This window comes from Dendrobates tinctorius, unplaced genomic scaffold (genome assembly GCF_039654945.1).
Source record: "Dendrobates tinctorius isolate UK_male_01 unplaced genomic scaffold, ASM3965494v1 ptg000232l, whole genome shotgun sequence".
Classification (NCBI taxonomy): Eukaryota; Metazoa; Chordata; class Amphibia; order Anura; family Dendrobatidae; genus Dendrobates; species Dendrobates tinctorius.
The window spans coordinates 12712493-12735299 of NW_027361899.1; the positions used below are offsets into that span (position 1 = coordinate 12712493).

The 22807-nt window shown below is 43.2% G+C and overlaps 1 protein-coding gene across 6 annotated transcripts in view; it reads left to right on the forward strand.

Annotated features, from left to right (window-relative positions):
• The window catches only part of BABAM2 (BRISC and BRCA1 A complex member 2), a 142420-nt gene that overhangs the window by 698 nt on the left and 118915 nt on the right, over positions 1-22807 (forward strand). For all 6 annotated transcript variants that reach the window (XM_073556334.1, XM_073556332.1, XM_073556333.1 and 3 more), the window contains exon 2: positions 10860-11003. In XM_073556334.1, coding sequence (XP_073412435.1) covers positions 10876-11003 — 128 coding nt within the window. In that variant the 5' untranslated portion in view covers positions 10860-10875. The remainder of the gene's footprint in view (positions 1-10859; positions 11004-22807) is intronic.

The window sequence follows — 22807 nt, forward strand, 5'->3', positions numbered from 1 at the left end:
TACACAGTGACTGCACCAGCAGAATAGTGAGTGCAGCTCTGGAGTATAATACAGGATGTAACTCAGGGTCAGTAATGTAATGTATGTACACAGTGACTGCACCAGCAGAATAGTGAGTGCAGCTCTGGAGTATAATACAGGATGTAACTCAGGATCAGTAATGTAATGTATGTACACAGTGACTGCACCAGCAGAATAGTGAGTGCAGCTCTGGGGTATAATACAGGATGTAACTCAGGATCAGTAATGTAATGCATGTACACAGTGACTGCACCAGCAGAATAGTGAGTGCAGCTCTGGAGTATAATACAGGATGTAACTCAGGATCAGTAATGTAATGTATGTACACAGTGACTGCACCAGCAGGATAGTGAGTGCAGCTCTGGAGTATAATACAGGATGTAACTCAGGATCAGTAATGTAATGTATGTACACAGTGACTGCACCAGCAGACTAGTGAGTGCAGCTCTGGAGTATAATACAGGATGTAACTCAGGGTCAGTAATGTAATGTATGTACACAGTGACTGCACCAGCAGAATAGTGAGTGCAGCTCTGGAGTATAATACAGGAGGTAACTCAGGATCAGTAATGTAATGTATGTACACAGTGACTGCACCAGCAGAATAGTGAGTGCAGCTCTGGAGTATAATACAGGATGTAACTCAGGATCAGTAATGTAATGTATGTACACAGTGACTGCACCAGCAGACTAGTGAGTGCAGCTCTGGAGTATAATACAGGATGTAACTCAGGGTCAGTAATGTAATGTATGTACACAGTGACTGCACCAGCAGAATAGTGAGTGCAGCTCTGGAGTATAATACAGGAGGTAACTCAGGATCAGTAATGTAATGTATGTACACAGTGACTGCACCAGCAGAATAGTGAGTGCAGCTCTGGAGTATAATACAGGATGTAACTCAGGATCAGTAATGTAATGTATGTACACAGTGACTGCACCAGCAGACTAGTGAGTGCAGCTCTGGAGTATAATACAGGATGTAACTCAGGGTCAGTAATGTAATGTATGTACACAGTGACTGCACCAGCAGACTAGTGAGTGCAGCTCTGGAGTATAATACAGGATGTAACTCAGGGTCAGTAATGTAATGTATGTACACAGTGACTGCACCAGCAGAATAGTGAGTGCAGCTCTGGAGTATAATACAGGAGGTAACTCAGGATCAGTAATGTAATGTATGTACACAGTGACTGCACCAGCAGAATAGTGAGTGCAGCTCTGGGGTATAATACAGGATGTAACTCAGGATCAGTAATGTAATGTATGTACACAGTGACTGCACCAGCAGAATAGTGAGTGCAGCTCTGGAGTATAATACAGGAGGTAACTCAGGATCAGTAATGTAATGTATGTACACAGTGACTGCACCAGCAGAATAGTGAGTGCAGCTCTGGGGTATAATACAGGATGTAACTCAGGATCAGTAATGTAATGTATGTACACAGTGACTGCACCAGCAGAATAGTGAGTGCAGCTCTGGAGTATAATACAGGATGTAACTCAGGATCAGTAATGTAATGTATGTACACAGTGACTGCACCAGCAGACTAGTGAGTGCAGCTCTGGAGTATAATACAGGATGTAACTCAGGGTCAGTAATGTAATGTATGTACACAGTGACTGCACCAGCAGAATAGTGAGTGCAGCTCTGGAGTATAATACAGGAGGTAACTCAGGATCAGTAATGTAATGTATGTACACAGTGACTGCACCAGCAGAATAGTGAGTGCAGCTCTGGGGTATAATACAGGATGTAACTCAGGATCAGTAATGTAATGTATGTACACAGTGACTGCACCAGCAGAATAGTGAGTGCAGCTCTGGAGTATAATACAGGATGTAATCCAGGATCAGTAATGTAGTGTATGTACACAGTGACTGCACCAGCAGAATAGTGAGTGCAGCTCTGGAGTATAATACAGGATGTAACTCAGGATCAGTAATGTAATGTATGTACACAGTGACTGCACCAGCAGAATAGTGAGTGCAGCTCTGGAGTATAATACAGGATGTAACTCAGGATCAGTAATGTAGTGTATGTACACAGTGACTGCACCAGCAGAATAGTGAGCGCAGCTCTGGAGTATAATACAGGATGTAACTCAGGATCAGTAATGTAGTGTATGTACACAGTGACTGCACCAGCAGAATAGTGAGTGCAGCTCTGGAGTATAATACAGGATGTAACTCAGGATCAGTAATGTAGTGTATGTACACAGTGACTGCACCAGCAGAATAGTGAGTGCAGCTCTGGGGTATAATACAGGATGTAACTCTGGATCAGTAATGTAATGTATGTACACAGTGACTGCACCAGCAGAATAGTGAGTGCAGCTCTGGGGTATAATACAGGATGTAACTCAGGATCAGTAATGTAGTGTATGTACACAGTGACTGCACCAGCAGAATAGTGAGCGCAGCTCTGGAGTATAATACAGGAGGTAACTCAGGATCAGTAATGTAATGTATGTACACAGTGACTGCACCAGCAGAATAGTGAGCGCAGCTCTGGAGTATAATACAGGAGGTAACTCAGGATCAGTAATGTAATGTATGTACACAGTGACTGCACCAGCAGAATAGTGAGCGCAGCTCTGGAGTATAATACAGGAGGTAACTCAGGATCAGTAATGTAATGTATGTACACAGTGACTGCACCAGCAGAATAGTGAGTGCAGCTCTGGAGTATAATACAGGATGTAACTCAGGATCAGTAATGTATGTACACAGTGACTGCACCAGCAGAATAGTGAGCGCAGCTCTGGGGTATAATACAGGATGTAACTCAGGATCAGTAATGTATGTACACAGTGACTGCACCAGCAGAATAGTGAGCGCAGCTCTGGGGTATAATACAGGAGGTAACTCAGGATCAGTAATGTAATGTATGTACACAGTGACTGCACCAGCAGAATAGTGAGTGCAGCTCTGGGGTATAATACAGGAGGTAATTCAGGATCAGTAATGTATGTACACAGTGACTGCACCAGCAGAATAGTGAGCGCAGCTCTGGGGTATAATACAGGATGTAACTCAGGATCAGTAATGTAATGTATGTACACAGTGACTGCACCAGCAGAATAGTGAGTGCAGCTCTAGAGTATAATACAGGATGTAACTCAGGATCAGTAATGTATGTACACAGTGACTGCACCAGCAGAATAGTGAGTGCAGCTCTGGAGTATAATACAGGATGTAACTCAGGATCAGTAATGTAATGTATGTACACAGTGACTGCACCAGCAGAATAGTGAGTGCAGCTCTAGAGTATAATACAGGATGTAACTCAGGATCAGTAATGTATGTACACAGTGACTGCACCAGCAGAATAGTGAGTGCAGCTCTGGAGTATAATACAGGAGGTAACTCAGGATCAGTAATGTAATGTATGTACACAGTGACTGCACCAGCAGAATAGTGAGTGCAGCTCTGGGGTATAATACAGGAGGTAATTCAGGATCAGTATTGTATGTACACAGTGACTGCACCAGCAGAATAGTGAGCGCAGCTCTGGGGTATAATACAGGATGTAACTCAGGATCAGTAATGTAATGTATGTACACAGTGACTGCACCAGCAGAATAGTGAGTGCAGCTCTAGAGTATAATACAGGATGTAACTCAGGATCAGTAATGTATGTACACAGTGACTGCACCAGCAGAATAGTGAGTGCAGCTCTGGAGTATAATACAGGATGTAACTCAGGATCAGTAATGTAATGCATGTACACAGTGACTGCACAGCAGAATAGTGAGTGCAGCTCTGGGGTATAATACAGGAGGTAATTCAGGATCAGTAATGTAATGTATGTACACAGTGACTGCACCAGCAGAATATTGAGTGCAGCTCTGGAGTATAATACAGGATGTAACTCAGGATCAGTAATGTAATGTATGTACACAGTGACTGCACCAGCAGAATAGTGAGTGCAGCTCTGGAGTATAATACAGGAGGTAACTCAGGATCAGTAATGTAATGTATGTACACAGTGACTGCACAGCAGAATAGTGAGTGCAGCTCTGGGGTATAATACAGGATGTAACTCAGGATCAGTAATGTAATGTATGTACACAGTGACTGCACCAGCAGAATAGTGAGTGCAGCTCTGGAGTATAATACAGGAGGTAACTCAGGATCAGTAATGTAATGTATGTACACAGTGACTGCACAGCAGAATAGTGAGTGCAGCTCTGGGGTATAATACAGGAGGTAATTCAGGATCAGTAATGTAATGTATGTACACAGTGACTTCACCAGCAGAATAGTGAGTGCAGCTCTGGGGTATAATACAGGATGTAACTCAGGATCAGTAATGTGTGTACACAGTGAGTGTACCAGCAGAATAGTGAGTGCAGCTCTGGAGTGTAATACAGGATGTAAATCAGGATCAGTAATGTAATGTATGTACACAGTGACTGCACCAGCAGAATAGTGAGTGCAGCTCTGGAGTATAATACAGGATGTAATTCAGGATCAGTAATGTAATGTATGTACACAGTGACTGCACCAGCAGAATAGTGAGTGCAGCTCTGGAGTATAATACAGGATGTAACTCAGGATCAGTAATGTAATGTATGTACACAGTGACTGCACCAGCAGAATAGTGAGTGCAGCTCTGGGGTATAATACAGGATGTAACTCAGGATCAGTAATGTAATGTATGTACACAGTGACTGCACCAGCAGAATAGTGAGTGCAGCTCTGGAGTATAATACAGGAGGTAACTCAGGATCAGTAATGTAATGTATGTACACAGTGACTGCACCAGCAGAATAGTGAGTGCAGCTCTGGAGTATAATACAGGATGTAGCTCAGGATCAGTAATGTAATGTATGTACACAGTGACTGCACAGCAGAATAGTGAGTGCAGCTCTGGAGTATAATACAGGAGGTAACTCAGGATCAGTAATGTCTGTACACAGTGACTGCACCAGCAGAATAGTGAGCGCAGCTCTGGGGTATAATACATTAAATTAAAGATGTGTCTGACAGGATATCAGGACTCTTCAGACCTACAGATGACTACCCATTCCTGCTACTACATGTGGGGACAAATGACACCGCAAGAAACGACCTGGAAACCATCTGCAGAGACTTTGAAGACTTAGGCAAGAAAGTGAAAGAACTGGGAGCGCAGGTGGTCTTCTCTTCCATCCTCCCAGTGGATGGCCATGGAACAAGGAGGTGGAATAAGATTCTGCAGGTGAACAACTGGCTACGTCGATGGTGCCGTCAGCAACGATTTGGATTTCTGGATCACGGAGTGAACTACTTATACGATGGACTACTTGCTAGAGATGGGGTGCACCTTACGAAGACTGGAAAGCATGTATTTGGAAGTCGCCTTGCTACACTTGTAAGGAGAGCTTTAAACTAGAACAACATGGGAAGGGAAACAAAAGACCAGAAAAAGCCATACACCTGACAAATGCTATTGAGAACTCTGCTAATAGAAGTGGAAAGGAAGAACAAAGACAAAAGAATCTAATTAATAAAAATATTGGAGAAAGAGAAACCAATCACAAACTAAAATGTTTCTATACTAATGCACAAAGCATGGGCAACAAACAAGGAGAATTGGAACTACTAACACAGGAAAAGAAATATGATGTCATTTGAATCACTGAGACTTGGTGGGACAATACACATGAGTGGAATACAAGACTAGAAGGATACAACTTATTTGCAAGAAACAGACTTGATAAACGAGGAGGGGGTGTCGCATTGTATGTTCGAAATGCGTATATCTGCACAGAGATTGAAGCTTCAGAGACTGGGAGTTCTGTGGAAACTGTTTGGGTAAGAATACAAGGACAGAACAATGGAAAGGACACCATTGTAGGCATTTACTACAGGCCGCCTGTGCAAGCTGAAGATATGGATGAACTCTTTATGCATCAAATGGCCAAGTTCTCCCAAAAATATGACATAGTTGTCATGGGAGATTTCAACTATCCAGACATTTGTTGGGAATCTCTCTCAGGCAAAACTAACAGGTCAAGGAAATTCTTATCCTCTCTTGCTGACAACTTTATCTTCCAAAAGGTAGGGGAGAAAACAAGGGGAACTGCTACCTTGGATCTAATCCTTATAAACAGGGAGGAAATGGTTGAGGAGGTAAAAGTGGCTGGGACCCTAGGAGGTAGCGACCATGCTATTTTAGAATTTTGGATAACTAGAGGCCGAAGACCTGTGAAGACTCAGACGTCAAGGTTAGATTTCAGAAAGGCAGATTTTAAGGGATTCAGAAAGATAATTGGAGGGATCCAATGGCTGGATATCCTTAAAGACAAAAATGTCCAGGAAGGATGGGAAATCTTGAAAAATGAAATTCTCAAAGCACAGTTGTTAACAATTCCGAAAAGAGGGAAGAATAGGAAGCATTTAAGGAAACCAGGATGGGTGAACACAGAACTTAAGCACATGCTAAAAAGGAAGAAAAAAATGTTTATAAAATGGAAAGAGGGAGGCATATCTAAAGAAGAATATAATGCTGTCTGCAGAATCTGCAGGGCACAAATCAGATTATCTAAAGCTGAAAATGAATTGAGGCTTGCAAGAGATGTCAAAAGCAATAATAAAGGATTTTGGGGATATGTCAAAAGTAAAAGAAAAGTCAAAGATGCTATAGGATTTTTACAGGATGAAAATGATGAAATGGTAAGACAGGATGTTGAGAAGGCTGAACTTTTAAATTCCTATTTTGCATCTGTTTTCTCTCAGAAAGGAAATGTAACACCAACTGTTATTCACTGTCCTATTAAGGGAATAGAAGAATCCAGGATATCTATAAACAGAAAGATAGTGAGGAAACACTTAGCTAACCTAAATGAATTCAAGTCTCCAGGTCCAGATGAATTACACCCCAGAGTACTGAAGGAGATAGCAGAAGAAATTTCTGAACCACTCTCCATAATCTTTGAAAATTCTTGGAGAACAGGAGAAGTGCCAGAAGACTGGAGAAGAGCAAATGTTGTTCCTATCTTCAAAAAGGGGAAGAAGGTGGACCCAGGCAACTATAGGCCGGTGAGTCTGACTTCTATACCAGGAAAGATCTTTGAACAAATTATTAAACAACATGTAAGTCAATACCTGGATAAGAATGAAGTGATTAAACAGAGTCAGCATGGGTTTGTAACTAATAAGTCATGTCAGACTAACTTAATTTCCTTCTATGACGGTATCACTGATTGGGTGGATCAAGGAAATGCTGTAGATATAGTATTTCTTGACTTCAGCAAAGCATTTGACAAAGTCTCTCATACAATCCTTATTGAAAAAATGACTAAGTATGGAATGGACAAGGCAACTGTTAGGTGGATTCATAGCTGGCTTAGTGATCGGACCCAAAGAGTGGTCGTAAATGGCTGCACATCCAGTTGGAAGAATGTCTCAAGTGGGGTACCACAGGGCTCTGTCCTGGGCCCTGTATTGTTCAACATCTTTATCAACGATTTAGATGAAGGAATTGAGGGTAAACTGATTAAATTTGCTGATGACACAAAGCTAGGAGGGATAGCTAATACTAGAGAAGAGAGAGAGAGAGGATTCAAAAAGATTTAAATAAACTGGAGAAGTGGGCAGCAACTAACAGAATGGTTTTTAACAGGGAGAAATGCAAAGTACTACATCTGGGCAATAAAAATGGAAAAAACATATATAGAATGGGAGGAATAGGGCTAAGTGACAGCACATGTGAAAAAGACTTGGGTATACTAATAGATCACAGACTGAATATGAGTCAACAGTGTGATGCAGCAGCAAAAAAGGCAAATGCAGTTCTAGGATGTATTAACAGAAGCATACAGTCTAGATCACGTGAAGTCATTATTTCCCTCTACTCCTCTTTGGTCAGACCTCATCTGGAATATTGTGTCCAGTTTTGGGCCCCACATTTTAAAAAAGACATCAACAAACTGGAGCAAGTTCAGAAAAGAGCGACCAGAATGGTGACCGGTCTGCAAACCCTGTCTTATGAGGAAAGGTTGCAGGATTTGGGAATGTTTAGTTTGCAAAAGAGAAGACTGAGAGGAGACTTAATTGCTGTCTACAAATATCTAAAGGGCTGTCACATTGTAGAAGGATCAACTTTATTCTCATTTGCACAAGGAAAGACCTAGAAGCAATGGGATGAAACTGAATGGGAGGAGACACAGATTAGATATTAGAAAAAACTTTTTGACAGTTAGAGTGATCAATGAGTGGAACAGGCTGCCACGAGAAGTGGTGAGTTCTCCTTCAATGGAAGTCTTCAAACAGAGGCTGGACAGACATCTGATTGGGATGATTTAGCGAATCCTGCTTTGAGCAGGGTGTTGGACCAGATGGCCCAGGAGGTCCCTTCCAACTCTACGATTCTATGATTCTATGATTCTAGGATGTAACTCAGGATTAGTAATGTAATGTATGTACATAGTGACTGCACCAGCAGAATAGTGAGTGCAGCCCTGGAGTATAATACAGGATGTAACTCTGGATCAGTAATGTAATGTATGTACACAATGACTGCACCAGCAGAATAGTGAGTGCAGCCCTGGAGTATAATACAGGATGTAACTCTGGATCAGTAATGTAATGTATGTACACAGTGACTGCACCAGCAGAATAGTGAGTGCAGCCCTGGAGTACAATACAGGATGTAACTCAGGATCAGTAATGTAATGTATGTACACAGTGACTGCACCAGCAGAATAGTGAGTGCAGCTCTGGAGTATAATACAGGCTGTAACTCAGGATCAGTAATGTAATGTATGTACACAGTGAGTGTACCAGCAGAATAGTGAGTGCAGCTCTGGAGTATAATACAGGAGGTAACTCAGGATCAGTAATGTAATGTATGTACACAGTGACTGCACCAGCAGAATAGTGAGTGCAGCTCTGGGGTATAATACAGGATGTAACTCAGGATCAGTAATGTAATGTATGTACACAGTGACTGCACTAGCAGAATAGTGAGTGCAGCTCTGGAGTATAATACAGGATGTAACTCAGGATCAGTAATGTAATGTATGTACACAGTGACTGCACAGCAGAATAGTGAGTGCAGCTCTGGAGTATAATACAGGAGGTAACTCAGGATCAGTAATGTAATGTATGTACACAGAGACTGCACCAGCAGAATAGTGAGTGCAGCTCTGGAGTATAATACAGGAGGTAACTCAGGATCAGTAATGTATGTACACTGTGACTGCACCAGCAGAATAGTGAGTGCAGCTCTGTGGTATAATACAGGATGTAACTCCGGATCAGTAATGTCTGTACACAGTGACTGCACCAGCAGAATAGTGAGCGCAGCTCTGGGGTATAATACAGGATGTAACTCAGGATCAGTAATGTATGTACACAGTGACTGCACCAGCAGAATAGTGAGTGCAGCCCTGGAGTATAATACAGGATGTAACTCAGGATCAGTAATGTAATGTATGTACATAGTGACTGCACCAGCAGAATAGTGAGTGCAGCCCTGGAGTATAATACAGGATGTAACTCTGGATCAGTAATGTAATGTATGTACACAGTGACTGCACCAGCAGAATAGTGAGTGCAGCCCTGGAGTATAATACAGGATGTAACTCAGGATCAGTAATGTAATGTATGTACACAGTGACTGCACCAGCAGAATAGTGAGTGCAGCTCTGGAGTATAATACAGGCTGTAACTCAGGATCAGTAATGTAATGTATGTACACAGTGACTGCACCAGCAGAATAGTGAGTGCAGCTCTGGAGTATAATACAGGATGTAGCTCAGGATCAGTAATGTAATGTATGTACACAGTGACTGCACCAGCAGAATAGTGAGTGCAGCTCTGGAGTATAATACAGGATGTAACTCAGGATCAGTAATGTAATGTATGTACACAGTGACTGCACCAGGAGAATAGTTAGTGCAGCTCTGGGGTATAATACAGGATGTAACTCAGGATCAGTAATGTAATGTATGTACACAGTGACTGCACCAGCAGAATAGTGAGTGCAGCTCTGGAGTATAATACAGGATGTAGCTCAGGATCAGTAATGTAATGTATGTACACAGTGACTGCACCAGGAGAATAGTGAGTGCAGCTCTGGAGTATAATACAGGATGTAACTCAGGATCAGTAATGTAATGTATGTACATAGTGACTGCACCAGCAGAATAGTGAGCGCAGCTCTGGGGTATAATACAGGATTTAACTCAGGATCAGTAATGTCTGTACACAGTGACTGCACCAGCAGAATAGTGAGTGCAGCTCTGGGGTATAATACAGGATGTAACTCAGGATCAGTAATGTCTGTACACAGTGACTGCACCAGCAGAATAGTGAGCGCAGCTCTGGGGTATAATACAGGATGTAACTCAGGATCAGTAATGTCTGTACACAGTGACTGCACCAGGAGAATAGTGAGTGCAGCTCTGGAGTATAATACAGGATGTAACTCAGGATCAGTAATGTAATGTATGTACACAGTGACTGCACCAGGAGAATAGTGAGTGCAGCTCTGGAGTATAATACAGGATGTAACTCAGGATCAGTAATGTAATGTATGTACACAGTGACTGCACCAGCAGAATAGTGAGTGCAGCCCTGGAGTATAAAACAGGATGTAACTCAGGATCAGTAATGTATGTACACTGTGACTGCACCAGCTCTGGAGTATAATACATGATGTATTGCAGTGACTCCACCTTTCCATAATGGTGATAGCCTGTTAAGGTTTTATGTAATTTGTTCCTTATTGATTCTTATGGTTGTTATTGTGAATATTTTCGTTATGTTTAGAAAATGAAAAATACATTGTTTAAAATTTTTTTTCATGTTCTGATATTCTGGATTTTCTGTGACTTTTCTTCCAGGTTGTCACTTTGCAGAATGTCCCCTGAGGTCACTCTGAACCGTATCGCCCCCGCGCTCTCCCCATTCTTATGCAGCGTGGTCAGGAATGGCAGAGTGGGTCTGGACTCCACCAGCTGCCTGCGGATAACGGACCTGAAGTCTGGGTAGGTGACTGAAGCCCCCGCAGGTCCCTTCCATTACTTTGTGGTGTGTATGTGCATTGCTGCAGTTTAGTATTCGCACCTTTTATTTTCGGTCATACTATGACATCATTGCTGGAGCAGACGGTGTTGAATACATGAGGAGGCCTGTGATGAATTTGGTGCGTCTTCTGAGTGGCGAGAGCCTCCGTCCGTCAGAGTTTAATTTTTGGAGTACAAAAACGTCGGCACTTTTAATTAATTGGACAGGAAAACGTTCCGGCTCCTTTCCATCTTCCACCGGTTTGGTGTAGCTGATTCAAGCTGTCGTGAAATCACCCAAAGTGCCTAAACTTTTGCTCTACTCCACGCTGTGAAACTTTTGGAAACTTTTCAGAGCTTTTATATTAGTTTGATGAATCATCCCCTGTGTGCATTAATTCTCCGATCATGTTGATGTTTTTTTCCTGCCGTTCAGCGCACAAATTGGTAACACCGGCTTCTCCCGCGGACTATGAGCCGTTTCGCACCGGCGTCCTGCTCTACATCAGCGGTCAGAGATCTCGCTCTGAGCTCCTGCTTCGCAGCCTCATAGATGTGAATGTGGCCACTTTGCCGCCTGCAGATTACCTGCACAAATTTAGTTTTTGTTTTTTCAAAATCACCCGCAAGGCAGAAGGGCGTCGGCTGCCTTATATCCAGTCAGCAATTCCAGTCACCCAGTCATCATCATTCTGCTCAGGTGCTTTGTAATCAGCCTCACTACCTTCCTTCACCAGAAGAGGGAGTTCATCAGACCTCAATGGTGAAGGGGAAAATGAACTCACAACAGTACCTCCCCCTTGAGGAGGGGTCACCGAACCCTCATCCACGCCATCAGGGCGAGCCTGATGAAAGGCACGCACCAATCTTTTGGCATGAATAGCAGAGGCAGAGACCCAGGAATTATCCTCCTGACCATAACCCTTCCACTTAACCAAATACTGGAGTCTCCGTCTACTCAGACGAGAATCCAGTACTTTCTCTACCTCATATTCCATGTTACCCTCAACCAATACAGGGTCTGGAGGTGCCACCCCAGGAACAACTGGTTCAACAAACCTCTTCAACAAGGACTTATGGAACACATTATGGATTTTAAATGTGACAGGAAGAGCCAAACGGAAAGAGACCGGATTAATAATCTCCAAAATCTTGTAAGGTCCAGTAAATCTAGGCTTAAACTTAGGAGAAGCCACCTTCATAGCGATATTTTTTGATGATAACCAAACCATATCACCAACCTTAAACTGGGGACCAATGGTCCTATGTCGGTTGGAAAACCGCTGGGCCTTTTCCTGGGAGAGAGATAACTTATCCACCACTTGGTCCCAGATCTGGTGCATTCTCTCCACCACAGTGTCAATACCTGGGCAGGCAGAAGGCTCCACCTGCCCTGAAGAAAATTGAGGATGAAACCCAAAGTTACAAAAAAAAAGGTGACATCAAAGTGGCAGAACTAGCTCTATTATTTAAAGCAAATTCGGCCAAGGGCAAAAATGAAACCCAATCATCCTGATCAGCCGAAATAAAACATCTCAAATACGACTCCAAGGTCTGGTTTGTTCTCTCCGTCTGCCTATTGGTCTGAGGGTGAAAAGCAGAGGAGAAGGACGACTGAATTCCCAGCTTGGAACAGAAAGTTCTCCAAAATCTAGACACAAACTGGACTCCTCTGTCAGATACAATGTTCTCAGGAATCCCGTGCAAGCGAACCACCTGTTGCAAAAACAGGGGCACCAACTCAGAGGAAGATGGCAACTTAGGGAGTGGTACAAGATGAACCATCTTAGAGAACCTATCACAAATCACCCAAATAACAGTCATTCTCTGAGAGACAGGCATATCAGAGATGAAATCCATTGAAATATGGGTCCATGGCCTCTTGGGGACAGGCAAAGTCATCAACAACCCACTAGAGCGAGAACAAGGTTTAGACCGGGAGCAAGTCCCACAGGACTGCACAAAATTCCTGACATCACGAGACAAGGCGGGCCACCAAAAAGACCAACTCACCAGATCTCTAGTACCAAAAATACCTGGATGACCAGCCAATGCAGAGCAATGAACTTCAGACATCACCCTCTTCTTCCACTGGTCAGGAACATACAACTTTCCCCTGGGACAACGCTCAGGTTTGTCCTCCTGGAACTCTTCCAGAGCACGTCTCAAATCGGGCGAGATGGCAGAAAGAACTACCCCTTCGCGTAAGATGGTAGCAGGCTTGGTCACCACAGGAGAATCAGCAAAGAAGCTCCTAGAGAGAGCGTCTGCCTTGACATTCTTAGAGCCAGGAAGAAAAGAGACCACAAAATCAAAACGTGTAAAAAAAAAAAACAAAGCCCACCTAGCCTGTCTAGGGTTCAAGCGTTTGGCCGACTCCAGGTAAATCAAATTCTTGTGGTCAGTGAGGACCACGACTTGATGTTTAGCTCCCTCCAACCAATGTCTCCACTCCTCAAATGCCCATTTCATGGCCAACAGTTCCCGATTCCCCACATCATAGTTACTTTCAGATGGAGAGAACTTTCGGGAAAAGAAAGAACAGGGATTCATTTTAGATGTTTCAGGATCCTTTTGGGACAAAACAGCTCCTGCACCAATCTCAGAAGCGTCCACCTCTACCTGGAACGGGAGTGAGACATCAGGTTGCCGCAAAACCGGGGCAGAAGTGAATCTTCACTTCAGCTCCTGAAAGGAAGAAACAGCCTCCGGAGACCAATTCAGCACATCAGCACCCTTCCTAGTCAGATCAGTCAATGGCTTGGCAATACCAGAAAAATTAGCTATAAATTTCCGATAAAAATTAGCAAAACCCAAAAACTTCTGGAGGGCCTTCAAAGAAGTGGGCTGAACCCAATCATAAATGGCCTGTACCTTGGCCGGGTCCATTTCAATAGTTGACGGAGACAAAATAAATCCCAAAAATGAAATCCTCTGTACCCCAAAATGGCATTTCGATCCTTTGACATACAGGGAATTCTCCCTCAAGATCCGGAACACAGTCCAAGCATGTTCCACATGAGAGTCCCAATCCTTGGAGAAGATCAAAATATCATCCAGATAGATAATCAAAAATGTATCCACAAAGTCTCGGAATATATCGTTCATGAAGCACTGGAAGACAGAAGGGGCATTAGTGAGCCCAAAAGGCATCACCAGGTACTCAAAATGTCCCTCCGGAGTATTAAACGTCGTCTTCCATTCATCCCCATGCTTAATGCAGATAAGATTATACGCCCCCTGAGGTCAAGCTTGGTAAACCAGCAAGCACCTTTAACTCTGGAGAATAGATCCGAAATCAGGGGTAACGGAAACTGATATTTAATAGTAATTTTGTTGAGTGCACGATAATCAATACAAGGCCTTAATGAACCATCCTTTTTGGCCACGAAAAAAAAGGCACCTAAGGGTGAAGAGGATGGTCTAATATGACCCTTCTCCAACGCCTCCTTAACCCCTTCACCCCCAAGGGTGGTTTGCACGTTCATGACCGGGCCAATTTTTACAATTCTGACCACTGTACCTTTATGAGGTCATAACTCTGGAACGCTTCCATGGATCCCGGTGATTCTGACATTGTTTTCTCATGACATATTGTACTTCATGTTAGTGGTACAATTTCATTCAAATAACTTGCGTTTATTTGTGAGAAAAACGGAAATTTGGCGAAAATCTTGAAAATTTCACAATTTTCCAACTTTGAATTTTTATGCCCTTAAATCACAGAGATACGGCACACAAAAAACTTGATAACTAACATTTCCCACATGTTTACTTTACATCAGCACAATTTTGGAACCAAAATTTTTTTTTGTTAGGAAGTTATAAGGGTCAAAAGTTGACCAGCGATTTCTCATTTTTACAACACCATTTTATTTTTAGGACCACATCACTTTGAGGGGTCTATATGATAGAAAATACCCAAAAGTGACACCATTCTAAAAACTGCACCCCTTAAGGTGCTCAAAACCACATTCAAGAAGTTTATTAACCCTTTAGGTGTGTCACAGGAATTTTTTTTAATATTTAAAAAAAAAAATGAACATCTAACTTTTTTTCACAAAAAAAATACTTCAGGTTCAATTTTCTTTATTTTACCAAGGGTAACAGGAGAAATTGGACTGCAAAAGTTATTGTGCAATTTGTCCTGAGTACGCTGATACCTGATATGTGGGGGGAAACAACTGTTTCGGCGCATGGCAGAGCTCAGAATGGAAGGAGCGCCGTTTGACTTTTTCAATGCAAAATTGGCTGGAATTCAGATCGGACGCCATGTCACGTTTGGAGAGTCCCTGATGTACCTAAACAGTGGAAACCCCCGACAAGTGACCCCATTTTGGAAACTAGACCCCCCAAGGAACTTATCTAGATATGTGGTGGGAACTTTGAACCCACAAGGGCTTTACAGAAGTTTATAACGTACAGCGGTACAATTAAAAAATCATATTTTTTCCACAAAAATGATCTTTTCAACCCAATTTTTATTTTCCCAAGGGTAACAGGACCCTAAAAGTTATTGTGCAATTTGTCCTGAGTACGCTGATTCCCCACATGTGGGGGTAAAGCACTATTTGGGCGCATGGCAGAGCTCGGAAAGGAAGCAGCGTCATTTGACGTTTTTGGCTGGAATTGAGATCGGACATCATGTCGCGATTGGAAAACCCTTGATATACCAAATCAGTGGAAACCTCCCACAAATGACACCATTTTGGAAACTAGACCCCCTAAGGAACTTATCTAGATGTGTGGTGAGAACTTTGAACCCCCAAGGGCTTCACAGAAGTTTATAACATACAGCCGTACAATTAAAAAAACATATTTTTTCCACAAAAATGATCTTTTCACCCTCAATTCTTATTTTTCCAAGGGTAACGGGACCCTAAAAGTAATTGTGCAATTTGTCCTGAGTACGCTGATACCCCACATGTGGGGGTAAACCACTATTTGGGCGCATGGCAGAGCTCGGAAGGGAAGCAGCGCCATTTGACGTTTTTGGCTGGAATTGAGATCGGACACCATGTCACGATTGGAAAACCCCTGATGTACCTAAACAGTGTAAACCCCCCACAAATGACACCATTTTGTAAACTAGACCCCCTAAGGAACTTATCTAGATGTGTGGTGAGCACTTTGAACCCCCAAGGGCTTCACAGAAGTTTATAATGCCAGGGCATGAGAATAAAAAAATCGTGTTTTTTCCACAAACATGATCAATTAGTCCCCAATTTTTTTATTTTCCCAAGGGTAACAGGAGAAATTGAACCCCAAAAGTTGTTGTCCAATTTGTCCTGAGTACGCTGACACCCCGTATGTGGGAGAAAACTACTGTATGGACACACGTCAGGGCTCGGAAGGGAAGTAGTGACGTTTTGGAATGCAGACTTTGATGGAATGGTCTGCGGGTGTCATGTTGCCTTTGGAGAGCCCCTAATGTACCTAAACAGTGGAAACCCCCCACAAATGACCCCATTTTGGAAACTAGACCCCCTAAGGAACTTATCTAGATGTGTGGTGAGCACTTTGAACCCCTAAGTGCTTAACAGACGTTTATAACGCTCGGACGTGAAAATACAAATTCATTTTTTTCCACAAAATTGATATTTTTGCCCCCAATTTTTTATTTTCCTAAGGGTAACAGGAGAAATTAGACCCCAAAAATTGTTTTGCAATTTGTCCTGAGTAGGCTGATACCCTACATGTGGGGGTAAAACACTGTTTGGGCGCATGGCAGAGCTTGGAAGGGAAGGAGCACCATTTGACTTTTTCAACTCAGAATTGGCTGGAATTGAGATCAGACGCCATGTTGCGTTTGGAGAGCACCTGATGTGCCCAAACAGTGGAAACCCCCAATTATAACTCCAACCCGAACCCCAACACACCCCTAGCCTTAACCCTAGCCCTAACCCTAGCCCTAACCCTAACCCTAATGGAAAAATGGAAATAAATACATTTTTTTAATTTTATTATTTTTCCCTAACTAAGGGGGGTGATAACGGGGGGTTTGATTTACTATTTATGGCGGTTTTTATGTTTGGCAGCTGTCGCACGCTAAAAGACGCCTTTTATTGTAAAAATAGTTTTTGTATCACCACATATTGAGAGCTATAATTTTTCCGTATTTTGACCCACCGAGTCATGTGAGGTCTTATTTTTTGCGGGACGAGTTGACGTTTTTATCGGTACCATTTTCGGGCACGTGACATTTTTTGATCGCTTTTTATTCCGATTTTTGGGATGCAGAATGAACAAAAACCAGCTTTTCATGAATTTCTTTTGGGGGGGTGCGTTTACACCGTTCCGCGTGCGGTAAAATTGATAAAGCGGTTTTATTCTTCGGGTCAGTACGGTTACAGCGATACCTCATTTAGGTCGTTTTTTTATGTTTTGTCGGTTTTATGCAATGAAAACTATTTTATATAAAAAATAATTATTTTTGCATCGCTTTATTCTGCGAGCTATAACTTTTTCATTTTTTCGCTGATGATGCTGTGTGGCGGCTCGTTTTTTGCGGGACAAGATGACATTTTCAGCGGTACCATGGATATTTATATGCGTCTTTTTGATCGCGCGTTATTACACTTTGTTTGGCGGTATGATAATAAATCATTACTTTTTGCTTCGCTTTTTATTTTTTAAGCGGTTCGCTAAAGGGGTTAACTAATGGGACAGTTTTATAGGGCGGGTCGTTACGTACGCGGCAATACCTAATATGTGTACTTTTATTGTTTTTTTTTTTATTTCCAAAAAATAGATTTATTTGGGGGAATATTTTTTTTCTTTTTCTAATTTATTTGGCGATTTTTTTTTTTTTTTTTTTTTTTTTTTTTTTTTTAAATTATTTTCACACTTTTTTTATTTTTTTTTTTAACTTTATTAAATAGTCCCAGGTGGGACATCACTGTCCTGTGACAGATCGCTGATCTGTCACATCACAGATCACTGTGACAGATCAGCGATCTGTCACAGGCAGTGCAGAAGGCTTCCTCATGCCTGCGCTTTGCAGGCACTGAGGAAGCCTGCTTCCTGCAGGCCCCCGAAGGCCCCCGTCGCCATCTTGGATTCGGGGGGCCTGCAGGAAAGGAGCCCCCCGCAGCAGCGCTGCACATTGCGCTGCCATGGGGGGCTCAGGGAAGCACGGAGGGAGCCCCCTCCCTGCCGATACTTCCCTTTAACCCCCGGTACACCGCGATCATGTTTGATCGCGGTGTGCAAGGGGTTAACGTGTTGGGGGCGGTCCGTGACCGCCCCTGACACATTGTGCCGGGTGTCAGCTGTGATAATCAGCCGACACCCGGCCGCGATTAGCGGCGCTTACCACGTGGGCGCCGCTGATCGCGGTAGACGTACTATCCCGTCCATGGGCATAGGGGCCCGGATCCCATGGACAGGATAGTACGTCGGATGTCAGGAAGTGGTTAATATAGGATCGCATAGCCTCGTGCTCGGGTACAGATAAATTGAAGAGCCGACCCTTGGGAAATTTACACCCCGGGCTCAGTTCAATTGCACAGTCATAACTCCTATGAGGAGGCAGAGACGCAGACTCATTCTCACTAAATACATCATAAAAGTCAGCCAAATAGTCAGGAACATCATGCGACTGAGGAGAGGTGGAAAAAACCGGAGCCTCACTAAGGGCACACCGACAACCCCAACTCACCACAGACACGGATTTCCAATCCAAAACTGGATTATGAATTTGCAACCAGGGAAACCCCAGAACAATGGTATCATGCAAATTATGCAACACCAAAAATCTGCAATTTTCTTGATGGTCTGGGGCGACCCGCATTACCACCTGGGTCCAAAACTGGGGTTTATTTTTCGCCAAAGGAGTAGCATCAAAGGGATAGGCGTCCGCAGAGGTGTCATCGGAAATCCACAACGTTTAGCAAAATCCAAGTCCATTAGGTTCAGGGCTGCTCCCGAATCCACAAAAGCCTTGGCGGAAAATGTGGACAGGGAGCAGATCAGAGTAATTGCCAGAAGAAACTTAGGTTGAACACCACCCACAGAAAACGTGTGTGCACAACGTTTCTCTCGTTTAGGACAGACAGAAATAATATGCGAGGCATCTCCACAAAAAAAACACAGCTTATTACGCCTTCTGAACTCCTGACGTTGCTCCCACAAAACTCTATCACATTGCATAGGTTCAGACACTTGTTCCACAGGTGGCAACACCTCTCGTGCAGTCCTGCGTTCACGTAAACGCCGATCAACCTGAATGGCTAATGACATAGAATCGTCAAGACCAGAGGGAACAGGAAATCCCACCATAGTATCTTTTACGGCTTCTGACAAACCCTTCCGAAAGAGAGCAGCCAAGGCATTATCATTCCAGGTAGTAAGTACCGCCCACTTTCGGAATTTTTGACAGTACAGTTCTGCAGAATCTCGACCCTGGCTCAATGCCAACAGGGTCTTTTCAGCCTGATGAATAGCATTATGTTCGTCATACAACAACCCCAAGGCTTGAAAAAATGCGTTCACATTAGTCAGAATAGGATCATCTGGTTTCAAAGAAAACACCCAATCCTGGGGATCGCCACGCAGCAAAGAGATGACAATTTTAACCTGCTGCGCGGAGCTCCCTGACGAGTTAGGCTTCAAGGCAAAAAATAATTTACAATTATTTTTGAAATTCAAAAATTTAGACCGATCCCCAAAAAACACATCAGGAGTAGGGATCTTTGGTTCAGCAGCATGTGAATGAGCAAGGCAGGCGGAAATTCCCCGCACTTCCGCAGCGAGCTGCTCCACACGATCAGACAATTGCTTTATCTCCATTGAGAGAAAAAAAAAATCCCCCTACGGCCTCAGAGATATAGAGGAAAAAATATACACACTTCTTTTTTTTTTTTTTTTTTTTTATACAATTCTTTCCTGCTATTGAGTACCCTAGGATCTGCGGTATGGCGGGTGATTGTTATGAATGAGTCACCGTAGGAGGCAAAAACAGAAATACTAGCTAAGTCCAGAAAACCAGAGAAGTTGGAAGCTATCGGATTGCAGACCCCTGAACCTAACAACAGCAACTAGCAGTAGCCGTGGGGGGTTCCTAAGGTGCCCTTGACCCCTCGATCACAGCCGGAGAACTACATAGCCTAAAGACAGAAAGGGAAATCTAAACTTCCCCAGAGCAGACCCCAAAGCAATAGGCAGCCCCCAACATATAATGACGGTGAAGCAAGAAGAAAAAACACTAACACAGATAGAAAGATAGGCTGAGCAAATGATGGGGCCCAAGCTAACTAAATAGGACAGGATAGAAAAGCTGCTGTCTGTAATCCGCCAAAACCCTCTCAAAACAAGAGCCAACAGACTGATAGGGAAAAAAGCCCTGAAGACGCTAGGCTTCAAAAAGACTATATCAGTACTCAGGTATTTTCTGAAGACAGAGCAAAAAGGAATTCAGCTCACCCAGCAGGGGAAGGCAGAAATCCAGAAAAACAAGGCAAAACAAAACCACAACACAAATGCAAAAAGTAGAGCAGAAAACTTAGCTTTTGAGGAGCAGGAATCAGACTGGTCTCCTAGAATCCCTCAGAGAAATCACCCGCAAGGCAGAAGCGGGTCGGCTGCCTTATATCCAGTCAGCAATTCCAGTCACCCAGTCATCATCATTCTGCTCAGGTGCTTTGTAATCAGCCTAACTACCTTCCTTCACCAAACGAGGGAGATCATCAGACCTCAATGGTGAAGGGGAAAATGAACTCACAACAGCCCTCCTTCAGAAAAGATCTCTCGAGGCCACCAAGGTGTTTGTCTCTCTCCACTGGGGTGGAACATCTCCGATTGTGTCTGATGGCTTGTCTGTAGACAATCTAGTTTTTTTTTATGTGTTTTGGATGGAAACTGTCCCATTTACGGTATGTTGGATGGTCCATTGGCTTCTGATACAGGGATGTCTCTATTTCATTGTTCTGTAGCTCAATGATGGTGTCCAAAAAGTTAATCTCCGTCCTGGAGCAGTTGAGTGTTAAGTTAATGGTGGGATGAAATCGATTTAATCTGTTCATGGAACGTCTTTAGGTGCTGCTCAGACTCCGTCCACATGATAAAAACATCGTCAATGTAACGGCGATAGGCCAGAGGTCTGATTGGACATGAGAACAAGAAGTCACTTTCAAGCTTGGCCATGAAAAGATTTGTGTCCTGTGGAGCCATTTTACTTCCCATCGCTGTGCCATCTCCTGTAGATAGATTTGCATCAATTCCTTAATTTTCCATGGAGACTTTGCATCATTTAATTCATCCTTGTGTGTGATAATGGAGTACAAAGATTCCCATTCCCTCTCCCCTTCCCATACTGATAGTTCTGTTTCACGTCACTTGTCTTATCTATTGCATTATTCTGTGCCTGATGAAGAGACCAGAGTAGTCTCAAGAGCATGCAATTTGTTACCATCTTTTGAGTTAGCCTTTAGATATCAACAACTGAGGACTTCCAAATCTTAATAGTTTGCATTTGGATAAATTTTTTTGTGCCATCTTTGGATGAAGGACGCGCGTCGGGGCCAGGTCTACTTGTAGACTTTTTTTTCACATAAATTTCCTCCTTTTTTATTTCCTTTCTTTACCATTTGTAATTATCTCTGCTTGCTGTCATTGACTGGAAAAAAAAAACATGTTTACATGTAAACCTGCCCAGACATATTCCAGTTGATGGTTTGCGGTGCATTAACTACCCCCATTTTATGTAGTTATAAGTAGGCAGTGTCTAAGCTTCCATGTGATATGTACCTGCGGCTGAACATTGCAGTTCCGCTGATGTCACATGTAGCTTACGGTGCAGACCCTCTAGTGTTTCCTTTTGTTCTTTTATTCACGCTCTCTCTAATAAAAGCCCCTCGTTCCCGCGGAGCCCTCCCTCCAGTATATTATTCCATGACCAGCCAATGATCGAGGACCATGATAACTCTTTCTTCATATTATTAGCCTGTATAAACAGGTCAGCAAAATGCTCAGTTGTCAGATGCGATGATTTTTAAGCTGACTCAGAAGATGCCTTTCTCGGCAGCACTTTGTCCCATGTGCAGAGGTGTTGTGCTGCCGACAACATGATGCAGAATCCTCATTCTCTGTGTGTAAGATTACGGTCAGTATTTCTAACCGGGCCGTTATATACCCCCGATTGGCACGCACATAGCCGATCTTTGGTTGGTTTTTTAACAGCCACAATCTCGGTGTGTGACTCTGACCGTAGGGCACCATTAATGAGCGCTGCTCTGTTGTACGCAAGTCGTTCTGTGTACAGAGGCAAATGAAATGTGATGGGACCAGAACGATCGCAGTGATCTCGCTCCATCCCCCTCGACAGCACGTGGTATCGGCAGCACATTCCCAGCTCACACTGGGCCATGTGCTGCCAGAACCAATGATTATGATGCCATTTGTACGTGACAATTTTTGGCTTCTTCCCCCACCATCTTCTGTTTTACTTGTTTCATAGAAAGAACTGCTGGATGATTTTGCACAAGTGCGTATTAGCACGATGGTCTGATGTGTCTCACTAAGGCCTCGTTCACACCACCGTTTAGGAAAACCGATCTCACACGGGCCAGTGTGTGTATGTGGGGGTCAGATGTCCGTGCGGAGTAAAACACAGCATGCGCCGGTCTTTCATTTTACAATTCTCCCATTAATCTCGATGGATATGTAAAATACCGGACACCGTCCTCGCGACGTCTGTTTCTTCGGATCCTGCTCAAAGATGACATAGGAAACTATTAGGCCTGGTGTCGGTTTTATTTTAATTGTGAATGTAAAGAACGACTGTAAAA